Genomic DNA, 13,917 nt, shown 5'->3' on the forward strand with positions numbered 1-13,917 from the left:
TATTTCTCTAAGTCATTATTGACAGGTGTTATGCACGAGGCATCATCAGGAGATGTTTACTCGCCAAATTCTGAAACGAGACTGAATTGAATGAGCCGAAAACCACTCTTTTATACCCTCGTCGCATGACTTGGTTCTCCAGAAGAAATAAGTAACAATGGTGAAGACACCAGATTTGTTTGATCATTCAGTAAAACTTTATATTCAATAAATTTCCTTAGTTTTTATAAAGGATTTTTATGTATGTTTGAAGGATTCTTTGGCATTATCGGGTCGTTGCTCCGCTTCGTAACGCCGCTGACGATAGTGCCCACTGTGTCGCTGGTGGGACTCACGCTGTTCGACCACGCAGCGTCCGCGGCCTCGCAACAGTGGGGGATAGCTGCCGGGTACGTAATGTCTTTGATAACATAAACAACCAGCCTTACGCCTTCCGGCTCGAAGGACCACTTTTATTTTTTTTTATTTACCTTATCACTATTTTCACTGACAGGGTGAACTGTCATAATTAGACGGTTCTGGTCTTTTGACTGAGTTTATTGATTATACTGCACAAATTAATAATTTAAAAGAAGAGTACTACATAACATGAATTTGAAATTTTAAATAAAGATGGCCGAGGTGGAAGTGCGCGAGTGTATGCGCCGTCAAGTACTTATTTTTTTATATATGCTATGTTACAAAGGTTACAGCTAATCTGATGGAAAGAGTAAAAATTGACCCTCGATTTGTTTGTTGGACATTTATTTTTATTTTTTGTAGGATGAAAAAAACATTTATGGTCAAAAATCGATTCTTCGATTAATGGATTTCAGAACGCCATCTCTACTCCCTCGCAACATGACATGACAGACATACTGACTTTGTTTGTATGATACTATATTTGTTATGATCCTGGTTGATTTAATGTCGTTATTAATCTCACGGTCTTAGAGTACCAACTTAATAGAGGATTTTTGAATATGGAATCATTTAATAGATACTCTAGTGAAGTAAATACGCGTTTCAGAATACAAGGCCCTTAGCAAACAGACAAACAAACAGACTTAGTATTGTGCTATATAAATTTTATATTTGAGGCACCAGGGGAACAGAGGTTCACCAAATACAAGTAAATCCTCTGCAGCAACACAAACCAAACAGCTGTTCACCGTTGAAAGTAGTTCATCGGACAGTGCAGTATCGATTTCGCATATCTGTACTGAACCTAACCATTATAAGCACAGGGTAATCTATTTCTATGAAACATAAAGCAATCATGCAATTCTCGGAATTTTAATATCACGTTATTACTTAGAGTGTTTTTAATTGAAAACCTCGCTAACTGGAATCTTATTTAAAATTAAGGTCGTACTATAAAATAGTTTTAAGTTGTTAAAATATTTTCGCTGTTAATTTGGAGGTAAGGATCAAAATTTTGCTTGTTAAAGCAATACCAGACGGTATTAATTAATACAGAATTCTATATTATGCATCCTTCTCAGGAGCACGGGTGCTTAACAACTTAACTCATGACTGCATACTAATCTTTGCACCGGATAGCAAGCGCCATCTAGTGGTACTTCACTATGCAACGAGTCAGTATGACTGCCCAAGTGTTTATAAAGCTGGCCATTCACGAATGCTTCAACAAGCCAAATGAAGAATGCCGTGCCAAAATCGACCCTTGAATAACAAAACAGTAACGTTTAGTGCGGCTTGGTGGATATCCAAACGGACGGAAGCCAGCCGAAAGGCCATCCCGATTTCACCAATGACACTTCGAACTGAGTTTAATTATACTCTGTCACCTAAACGAGTTCAAATGCCAGTCTTGATCTCGATTAAACATAAAGTGAATTCAATACGTTTTGAGCATGTTGACGTAAACTGAGTTTACAATATGTCAACAATAGAATGTATCAAATACCTGTCAAAATTGTCATCGAAAAGTATGAACAAAATCAAAATAGTTGTTTGGTTGGAGCACGGACTAGTAAAAAAAGAAGGAATCCGCGCCGTGATATTAGCAAGTGAAGCGCCTTTATGCTAGTGTATGTACGGTGTGTATACCAGTTACACAATTTTTTCTCCCTTAATAATCATTTTGTTTTTAAACTTTTTCACAACGCACGACGGCATTTTTAAAATATTTTGTTGCGACGCAAACTGATCTGTCACTGACGATGTCAAATCTCATAATGGCGGCCGATCGGCTTGTATTAGTGTATGTGTATGCGTGGGGCTATGCATTTACACGTTTACCGGCTTGTTTTGATGCCTCACTGTTATGTAAGGTGACACGGAGTCCTTATTTTTTTTACTCGTCCGTGGGTTTGAGATGTCTTTTGAATCACTTTTTTTAAATAGTAGTACTATATCCGAGCTTGTCCATTGAAAATGAGATTAAATAGATTAGTTAATGAACTAACCAGTGTATCTTTTCCAGCATCGATCATCTCATCATCATCATTTTACCAACTAACCCAACTGTCCGAGTGACGCATTGACCGTAAATTTTAGTACATCTTCTTCACCTCTGAGATTGTGGCTCCATCGACAAGATCTAATTTACAGTTATCTTGATCTTATTTACAATTTTCTTACATATTTTCTTATTATTCATTTCTAAAACTGATGTCTCACTCACTTATTAAATTCTTCAATGTCTGGTATTGAAGCGAGTGGTGCACACGGGGCCGTTGTCATGACAACCAGGTCGTGCTTAACAATTCAACAAGTGGGCTGTATCGATCGAATCCGCATCCCACAGACCGTAAAGGCGACCCTTCACTACACCTGAGTTAATTATGTTTACCTGTGGATAAACGTTCGCAATTCACCACTACTTCAATTACATATTTGAACTTTGCTAGAGCGCATTTTGATGTAGAATAACTTTGAGTGATTTATATAAGTTATGTTTAAGTACATCGGCACGCGTCCCTATAATTAATAATTAATTAATTAATCCCTACCACGGCTCTAATGCCTGGGTAGTTTGGCTCGGATCGGCTCACACCATTTTCATTTCATTGATATTCACCTGTGTGGGGTTCACCTGTGGGGCGGTCTTCAACGTGGTTCGTTCTTCAAATGAAATTTTCCATCATAAAAGCGCTTAAACCAATGTACACTATTTAAAAAAATACATAGGCACCATATGAAAAAAGTTTCACTCAAAATCTTAAACCATGAAGGTCTATAATTTCATAATTTAAACCCCTATTTTTATGCAAGAAGTGCATTATACATACTCGTATATGATTATAATTGATGTAATTTATTTTTTGGGCTCATTTTTAACCAAAATCACCATAATGATACCTATTTAAATAACAGTGTGTGCTTAAGAGCATACGACAAAAGTGTCCCTCCTTTAGTCAACTCGAGCCGACTTTACCCGAACGCGAGTTACATTTCCCAGCGTGATGGCTCAGACTAATTAAATACCCATAAAATAAAATGCTCAGTGCACTTGATGAGGTTTTCACTTAAATAATATTCTTTTCTTTTAATACTTCTCAAAGTAAATTTGTGATAGACACGTGTCCATCACAAATGTGACATCACGCAGAAGGAAATGTCTTAGAGCCCTCCCCTGAAACTTTTCCTATAAAACAAAAGTTTTAAGAGCAGGGGCGGAATGTCATTGTTGATGAGTTACGAATTACTATGAATACATTATTTAAGGGGCAGATGTATAATTTTTATGATTAAAACACTAAATCTAATCGGCTAGTTCATTTGTTTTAAAAAATAAATAATAGACAAAATTGTATCTAAATATATTTTTTTTATATATTTAATTATTAATTATTATTATTTTTATTAACTATTGCGTATATTTTTATGAAATTTGTAGTATTTACTCACATTTTGAATGATTAATCAAGGTAGATTATTATTCCTATAACCTTGGTGCGCATTGAATGAGTCCCACATATCCAATTCGACCATTTTCTGGGATATTGTTGTAAAATAATATATTTCCCCCATCCCCATCCCCACAAAAGTCTTATTAACTCGACTTAGCCGAGTAGTAAGCTTAATAAACATAGGTTTGTCCCTGGTTGTAACGTGATAGGACCTATAAATGAAAATTCTTTCAAAAGTACTTTTCAAAATTTTTATACCTTTCATCGACGAATGATAAAACTATGCTGTTATTACATCTCCCAAACTCCATATATACCTTGTGCATCACAAATAAAACCTAACAATAGAGGTATATTATATTATATAGAGTTCGAAAATTTATCTTCGGTGTGAGAGAGGTGAAGAAATAACTATAAACAAAAACTCCAATAATTTAATAAATATATCGTTGTAATATATGACCATGTGTCTCTATTCACAGAACATTCATACTGCTGACGATATTCTCTCAATGTATGGCAGACGTGAAGATACCCATCTTGGTTTGGAAGAAGGGCGGGTTCACTATCTCCTGGTTCCCACTGTTTAAACTATTTCCGGTAAGCATCGACCGACTTGAAAATAGTACGCTTACTGGTGAAGGGTAAGTAGAGAAAACGCATACAAGGTGTTTTTGTACAAGTTTTATGGTGAATATATAGCATTTGGAGCTGTGAACGCTGTTATATCCTGATACGCATACCCTTAAGTCTTATTTCTAGGTTGTCAATGCTTGCTGTTGATTATAGTTAATACTCCAGAGCTACTTTGATTTTGAACTACTGTTTTTCTTGACAGTTGAACAAGTATTTCTTTTGTAGGAAACTTAGAAGAGTTATTCTTATGGTTTGTACTATTTTGAGTAGGTACATTTATGCAGATTACTAATCAATAACAAGGATTGTAAGTATATAAACTGTTTGCGCCTGTTAAAATGTTACGTTTTTTACGCAAGAATTCTCCTCGAAAATATGATAGCCTTATCATATCTTCGAGCAATACTTCTATACTTGCATTATTCTTTGCAAACTGAGACATTGTTCTGACATCGTCTCACAACCCACACTTGCATATACAGAGTGTCTGCCTACCTTCAGCTAATAGCGCGCATGTGGTATTACTAGTTTTCATCTATATATATTAGGTCCATGCGTTTACTTTGTTACATAGATGGCGGGCGGGCGGCCATTAAATCAACTTATATAGGTCGCTGGTATTTTGTGTTTAACTGTCTCGATTATGAAATGTATTCTTCTCAAGGTGTCATGAAGTCTTCTGACATAATGTATCCACCGCACAACATTTTAATAATTGGGAAAATAATATAGATCATGCTACAACTTTTCGGATGATAACCGGAATATTTATATATGTATGAAAGTTCACTAAAACAAGTTTTTCATATATTTTTTTCTTTGGATGCCAAATAATTTGTAAGTTCCAAATACCAATACACAAATAAAGTATGTGACAGAATGTCTTCTTTAAAAGTGCTTGCAAAAATATTTCTAATAGCAGCGTTTCGGTTGGTTAATATAAAAAATGAATTTTTTTTTGCTAAATTTAAAATAATTTCTTTTATTTTTTTATTGAAGAGGAGGACAAACGAGCGTACGGGTCACCCTCATGTTAAGTGATCACCGCCGCTCACATTCTCTTGCCGGCCTTTTAGAAAAGTGAACGCGCTTTTTTAGTATCATCCTGAAAACTCCGCGAAAGGAAGCTCATCCAATAGTTTGGATGTACGTGGCAGGGTATTCGTTGAAACTGCACTGTGGAGGAACGCCACACATCCAGATAGTGAGGATGATATTCAAGATTGTGGCGTGTCGTGCGAAAATGTAATTCGTAGTTGTAGTATACAACATTATGTTTCCTTGGTAGGAAAGTACCATTCCTCTACTAGAGTTTATTGACGCCCTCAGCTTCACCTACAATTTTCACCCTGATTCCTAATCACTTATGTACATGATAAACAATGTATTTATTGTAGGTGCTGTTAACGATTCTAATAATGTGGTCGATCTGCGGTATTTTGACCGCCACCAACGTGTTCGAAGTCGGGCATCCAGCGCGGACAGACCTTAAAGTTAACATCATAGAAGACGCGCCCTGGTTACGTATACCCTATCCAGGTATGCTGCGTATATATTTATGGCAATCTCAGATATTTTATACGTCTAGATAGACTGTGGCAGCTGTGAACACGTCGAAAAATTATAAAATTATTAGCAAGGCACGCACACTAAAACAAAGTGACTGATGTATCGTGAGTATAAGACGTAACATGTATACTAAAGTAATAAACCTGGCCTGTTGTCATGCGTTGCCTAACAGCAAGAGCCAGTATCTAGACGTATAAATTATCAAATATGAAAATATATTGCTTAGAGCCTTAGACACCTGAAAATGAAATTTGTACGGTGAGTGAAAATCGTCACTATTTTTCGACACCATATTTTTTTATATATTTTTATACCAAGCTCTGTAGTACCGATCGGTGGCAGATCACAGCCCTGGTTCGATGCGTCAGTTAAAGCAGCATCTGATTGCAAAAAACAAGCGTATCGAACTTGGGTTGCAGCGCTGGGCACAAAGGATCCGAACTTCAAAGTTCTTAAGAGGAAATATAACCGTGCCTCCAGATTTTTTAAGCGGCAAATCGCCCGTGCGAAGTCAAAGCACGTCGTCAAAATCGGCGAGCAGCTTTCTAGTTACCCGACCGGAACACGCAAGTTCTGGTCGTTGTCGAAAGCTGCTCTTGGTAACTTCAACCAGCCGTCCATGCCGCCGTTGCACATGAGGAATGACACCCTGGCCTATACGGCAAAAGAGAAAGCCGATCTCCTGTGCGCTCTTTTCGCTTTAGACTCGACTTTTGACGACAACGGAAAAACACCGCCGACCATCCCGCGGTGTCAGAGCTCTATGCCTGAAGTACAGTTCAGACAGAAAACTGTTAGGCGAGCTCTGTTTTCGTTGGACGTCAGGAAGTCGAGCGGGCCGGATGGCATTTCTCCAATCGTGCTTAGAACGTGTGCCCCTGAGTTGACGCCGGTGCTAACGCGTTTATTCCGACACTCTTATTCCAACGGCGTAGTCCCTGACTCATGGAAGTCAGCCCTTGTCCATCTGATCAAAAAAAAAAGGAGACAGTTCGGATCCGGCAAACTACAGGCCTATTGCTATTACCTCCCTGCTGTCCAAAATCATGGAGAGCATAATTAGCCGCCAGCATTTAGTATAGCTAGAGGGTCACCAGTTGATCAACGACCGACGATACGGCTTTCACCATGGTCGGTCGGTAGGTGATCTTCTGGTATACTTATCACATATATGGGCGGCGGCTATTGAAAGCAAGGGGGAAGGCGTGGCAGTTAGCCTGGATATAGCGAAGGCCTTTGATCGTGTATGGCACAAGGCGCTCCTCTCAAAACTTCTATCATTTGGGCTTCCCGAGAGCTTATGAAAGTGGACCTCCAGCTTCCTCACTGGGTGTAGCATACAAGTCGTTGTCGACGGTTTTTGCTCGAATCCCAAGCCCGTGAACGCTGGAGTGCCCCAAGGCTGTGTGCTATCTCCCACGCTGTTTCTTCTGCATATCAATGATATGTTGGACACCTCCAACATACATTGCTATGCAGACGACAACACTGGTGATGCCGTATACACGGGCCATGCAAGTCTCTCTCGGGAAAACGTCGACCAGTGCCGGGAAAAACTTGTGTCTTCTATCGAGCCCTCTCTCGAGAAGGTCGCGGAATGGGGTAAATTGAACCTTGTCCAATTCAACCCCCAGAAGACTCAAGTTTGCGCGTTTACTGGTCTGGCGCACCCCAGTATCAGCTCGATCCATTTGACCGCGTGCAACGCAGAGCAGCTCGAATTGTCTCTGTGTGTGCTCTGTGAACGGCTAGATCACTTGGCGTTGCGTAGAGACGTCGCTTCATTGTGTGTCTTCTACCGCATTTATCACGGGGAGTGTTCCGAAGAGCTGTTCAACCTGATTCCTGCCGCCAAGTCACTAACTTGACTTATTGCATTTATTTATCGTGATTTAAAATATGTGTATATAATAATATATATATGCGTTCTGAATATATATATTCAGAACGCAATAATTTCAGACAGACAGAGAAGTAATAATAAGAAATTTCTAGTATAATACCTATTAAAGTACATATTTTAGTGATGAGATACTAAGGCATTAAACAAATCTTCAATTTGTAGGGATATATTAAATATTATGCACATATTCACATATAAAAAATTCAAGAACAACATTTCTATTCAAACAGAAAAACTCAAACATTACTTAGTCATGGTTTCGCCGCACCAAAATCATGCTACGCCGCACCAACATCATGCTACGCCGCATTGAAAACATACTATGCTGTAGAAAAAGCAAGTTTCGGCGCATCAAAACCACGGTACGGTGCACTAAAACATGCTACGACGCACCATAAGCATACTACGCCGCATTAAAAGCATGCCAAGCTGCACTTAAAGCATGCTACGCCGCAGCCGCATCAAAAGCAAGCTACTATCCTTAAAAGGCCTGCTTCTTTGAGACATTTAATATTATACACAAGGCATGGAAACCGAAAAGAAAGGAACCGGGTGTCGTTTAAGTGCATAGAAAAATCTATATATTTGGTTTATTTCTTCCCTTGACAAAAATTTTAAGGTTTGTAGTTACTTAAGTCCACGTTAAAAGTCAAGTCGAGTTTCATAAAGTAAATTTTAAATTTTAGCCGCATGAGACGATGATCTTAAGTTTCGTAGGTAACCAAATACACTTACCTCTACACTCCAAATGATATAATAGATACAAACCACTTTCAACCATTTAAACTACTACTACTTCTACTAGTTTCTCACACCGATTCTTCTGTGTTCAAAGTATATAATAACCTTACACTAAGGTAAACAAAGTGCTGTCAATTTACCATCTCAATAGAACTAACTGTAAGCTTGTCCCGAAAGAGTGGTTACAGAATTTGAACTATACTTCCACTGAAAACCTTCTACACACACACACACACACATTTTAATTAATTTATCTATATAAGTATCTATAAACTCTATTGTTATTTTTAACACTTTTCTAGCTAAATTACACTTGTGTAATGTCTTACAAATTGTTATCCTTATATTTAGGGTTGAGGTCCTGGTGATCTGTAATACAGGGTCAACCTACTTCAGACACCAACTACTCACAAATACCAGCTGTTGAAAAATGTAACACTAATGTACAGTTATGTCTTAGAATATTTTATGAGGAGAAATAACTATATATTAGAAATAACTATATATTAACTAGATATATTATTATTTAGTAACGTTAAATTGAAAAACGGTTCCAACAACTGCCTATAAGGTTTATAATCTATATGTTTTCCAGGCCAGTGGGGAGTCCCCACAGTGAGTGTAGCAGGTGTTTTGGGGATGCTGGCTGGAGTCCTGGCGTGCACTGTGGAGTCTATCAGCTACTATCCGACCACCGCCAGAATGTGTGGTAAGGCTTTCATTACGTACAAACTTCTTTCTTCGCAAATATGTCCGACCAGGTCAACGTCTCTTTCCCTCAAATACGAGGATTTGTCGAATTGTTTAAAAACAAATATTGGCATAATTAACACTAAATAAAACTTAAACTTAAGAAATTTGCATACTTACACAAACAATGAATAGAAACTCTAAAGGTTGATGCATCCAATATACAATAATTTATATGTATACAGTTTATTCTTAGTAGTTCATTCACACACACTTAAACTTTAAGAAGCTTATTAATGTGTGAAGACGCTCAAAATTTAATTACACAAATATTTAAGAAGAAAAGAACAATTCTTTTTAAGTACAGTTATTTCAACATCTATCTTATTTTAAGTAATGTAGTATAGAAATCAATAAAAAGCAAATAAAAAATAATTATCGACTAAAAGTTAACAATTTCAAATCAGTTGTCTACTTAGCTAGCCGCAGAAAAAATAACATTAATGAAGGATTTTGTACGAAGGTCTTTTTTAACGATGACTTGTATTTATTTATATTTATATATAATTTTTTAATCTCATTGGCAGTCTCGTTTAAGTAAAGAGGAATGACGTAGGTAGTTGTTAGGTTTGTGGTACCAAATAGTAATAATAATATAGGTATGGTAACACCTATACATATAAAAATCCATGACTCGGAAACAAACATCGAATCCGGGACCCCTACCTCAGTGGGCAGTATAACTAACTACTGAGCTATATGGATCGTCGTATTTGTATAGACAGATTTCGATAAGTAGGTATTAAGTAGATGATCAACTTAGAGGAGTTATCGAACATAAAGTCTGTAAGTTGTGAACATCGCACGTCATTCCGCCGCCGCGCCGGCCGGCCCGCCCCTTACTGAAGTTTCACTTCCGACGTCGCAAACGACGGCAGAAGAAGCTCTCTAATTAAAACCAGCTATTTCATCCTCTGTAATTAATGTTTATTTAATTAAAACTGAACACCAGTTCAATTAAAAGTTTGTGGAAGCTATCTAATCGTGCAATAACGAAACGAGAAGTTACTCAACGCCTTTTATCATTTTGTGTAATGATAACAAGGTTCTTAATCTCAAAATATAAACAATTTTAAGACTTAAGAACACTAAAAGATGATGCTGGCTAGATGGTCGTCAAGCAGTTGTAGACATGACCGTGTGTTTTGTGACCGCTGCATCATTTCTTTACCAGTTTGCGTGCGAGTAACGTTTCTAGATGAGATAAAAATAAAAATAAGAACAAATTGATTGCTCACATCAAGAGGTCACCCTGTTAAGAAGAGTAATATTATTTTTTGTTTCCTTGACGTCTTAATGACTCTGCACGATTTCGTACTTACTTTAGAAAATTCTATAAACTTAACTTAAATTCTATAAACTTAACAATAAACAGTACGCATGCTTAAGCGACGCTCCGCTTGCTATGTAGCACTGATCGTCGCTACACTGCAGGTCGCAGCGATTCGCGCCAAAATAGTCTCTCCGAGGCATTTCTGTCGCGACGCGGAGCAACGCACAGTGCAGCATCGCTCTAGTGCGACAATCCTTATATTAAATAATTTAACTCTTTGTGCGGCGTTGTACTTCGTTCGTAATTCGTTCCGGCCGCGTGAATATCTTAATTTTCCGTTGAGTGTATTATTGAATACTAAGACCCATCAGATTTTGGTACTGTATTGTTGATAGCAACATCTTCCATTCTATGGATCAGAAGAAAATCTACATTAAGTGGATTAAGTTCAGCCGTTGCTTTAACTTGAATAGTATTCAAATTCAAATATTTTTATTGAAAATAGGATTTAAAATCACTTTTTGACCGTCAAAAACTACCATCCATTCAAAATATTATGCCTCAGATCTGAGAAAACAGGTGCAAAAACGGACATGTTTTTTTTTTCATAATAATATCTTTACAATATAATATCATAATATTGAAATCTCCTATATGTCTATATGTTTACGAGTATTTTTAAATCTTTATGAATAACTCGACTTTTTCATTCCATCGTTCATTCAACGAACAGCTAAAGGGCCATGTCTTACTTCACTTCATAATTCCATCTCGTCAAGTTCTCTTTGAAGTTCAGTATAAATGATTGATTGAGGGGCGATCCCTTATACAGGAGATAAGGGACGCCGATGCTTTTGTTTTGCCCTTTTTCTCGTTTCAGTTAAGTGGAGACGAGTGGCACTCGATATTGTAGTGATTGAGATTGCGCCTCGTTCTTATTTATATATAAATTATTTTCAAAATACCCACATGAATTAACCATTAATAGTAATAATAATAATATAGTGGATTATATTGAGGATAATGCATGGTTCTTGTTTGGTTCTGTGCAGGCCACCTAAAATTGTATAATTTCATATTAAATAGGCTAAGTTATTATATGATTTAAAATATGGGGGGGGGGGGGTTCCTATCAGTCCTTCTCAGTCAGAAGTATATATCTACTGTGTGTGTGTCTTCCACAGCTGCACCACCTCCTCCCCTGCACGCCATTAATCGAGGTCTGGGTGTGGAGGGTCTGGGAACTGTCCTGGCCGGTCTCTGGGGATCCGGGAACGGGACCAACACTTTTGGAGAAAACGTTGGAGCTATTGGAGTTACTAAGGTGAATAAGTCCTGTTGTTTTATATATTTATATAGGGTTATATTATACAACATTCTGTCATAGCAGTAACCGAATTACAGGATTATTGCCAGTCTTTTGGGTGTCATAACCGTATTTTTTTAGGCAAATCGTCCATCTTGATCATTTCACGCTGAAGACGCTGCCCTCATTCAACCTATCCATGTCGTTGTGTCGTCGTGTATGAAATATGTATCTAGATGGTAAGGTTGAAATCTTAGTTTGTGGTGTGATACAGCAGCAATAAGGTCAAACAGTTCTTGGAACACCCACCGTGATATATGTGATACACAGAAGCCCCGTGCTTTCCCAGGGCATATATAGAATAGGGAAGTCCCAGGCCTAAGGGTGTTGTGAGAGGCGATTAGAAGGATTAATGAGGAGAGGGCATTTACCAGTAGGAGGCTTCTTTGCTCAGGATGCTGGCTAAATTATGGGTACCACAACTGCGCGTTTTTCCATCGTAAAGCTGTTATGTGTAAGAATTATTGTGCTTCGGTCTGAAGGGCGCCATAGCCACTGAAATAACTGGGCAAATGAGATTTAACATCTTACGTCTCATGGTCACGATCGCAGTTGTAGTGCGATATAGAATTTTTGGGTTTTTCAAGAATCCTAAGTGGTATTGCATTGTAATGGGCAGGGCGTATCAATTATCATCATCTTATTGTTATAAAAAAGTACCAGCCACTAATCCACACAGGTGGACCTCACCTGATATAAGAGAAATAAATCAATACTACACTGGTACACTGGTACACAAAGTAAGTATCACACTTTTAAAATTGGGATAACGTTTTAAGTTCACAAGATATACTTTCAAAATAAAAGGGACTCCAAAGAGAATTTAATTTTGTACATAAAAACTCTATAGTCGGTAACCTTCTTTTAAGAATTGGCTGAAAAAAAACTTCAAAAACAAAAGCATTCCTTTTTCAAAGTGGACGTTTCCCAATTACAATTTTACCATTCACATTTTTCTTTCTGTTTTAAATTTTTTTCAAGATCGATGGGTCTTGTTTTAAAAATTTATGCTAAAAAGCACATAAAATTTATTTGTCATGCCTCTTTCAGTTGAAGAATGTGCTAGGATCATGGCTTTTCTGGAACTAGGCATCAGTATGCGTCGCACTGCAAGAATGGTGGGTGTGACGGTACGAAGGGTCCAGAAGGTAAAGCGAAGGTACGAAGAGACTGGACACCATCTGAGGAGACCTTGTAATGGCAGACCCAGGTGTACCAGTGCCCGAGAAGATCGTTATATTATTTCCACTGTGTTAAGAAATCGCCACCAAAATGCAGTTGCAGTCCAGCAACAGCTACTTCAGACCCGGAGGGACTACATTAGTGACAGTACAGTGAGAAGAAGACTTGCTGAAGCAAATTTGAAACCCCGAAGACCAGCGAGTGGCCCAAAACTCGAGAGACAGCATCGAGTAGCGAGACTGCGATACGCCCGTGAACACATGCAGTGGGATGAAGAAGAATGGTCAAGAATTTTGTTTGCAGATGAGTCTCGATTCTCCCTTTACACTTCTGATGGAAGGCGAAGTGTTTACAGCCGACCTGGTGAGCGATACCTTCAAGCCTGCATCTCAGAAAGAGTCCAATACGGTGGAGGCAGTGTACATGTATGGGCTGGCATATCTTCAGAAGGTCGCACAGAGCTAGTAGCCATAGAAAATGGCACCTTCACTGGGCAAAGATATGCTCAAGAGATTCTCAATGAGTATGCAGGGCCGTATTTAGCAAATATGGGTGATGGATCGATGCTGATGCATGATTATTCCCGGCCACACACGGCTCATATCGTACAAGAGTATATTCAGGAGGTCGGTATCAGCGT

General features: G+C 38.1%; 1 protein-coding gene across 2 annotated transcripts in view; it reads left to right on the plus strand.

The window, feature by feature from the left end:
* LOC126979147 (solute carrier family 23 member 2) overlaps window positions 1-13,917 on the plus strand; it is a 34,831-nt gene that overhangs the window by 14,618 nt on the left and 6,296 nt on the right. For both annotated transcript variants that reach the window (XM_050828383.1, XM_050828382.1), the window contains exons 6-10: window positions 254-389; window positions 4,340-4,457; window positions 5,891-6,032; window positions 9,302-9,415; window positions 11,914-12,053. In XM_050828383.1, coding sequence (XP_050684340.1) covers window positions 254-389; window positions 4,340-4,457; window positions 5,891-6,032; window positions 9,302-9,415; window positions 11,914-12,053 — 650 coding nt within the window. The remainder of the gene's footprint in view (window positions 1-253; window positions 390-4,339; window positions 4,458-5,890; window positions 6,033-9,301; window positions 9,416-11,913; window positions 12,054-13,917) is intronic.

Source organism: Leptidea sinapis, chromosome Z (genome assembly GCF_905404315.1).
Source record: "Leptidea sinapis chromosome Z, ilLepSina1.1, whole genome shotgun sequence".
NCBI lineage: Eukaryota > Metazoa > Arthropoda > Insecta > Lepidoptera > Pieridae > Leptidea > Leptidea sinapis.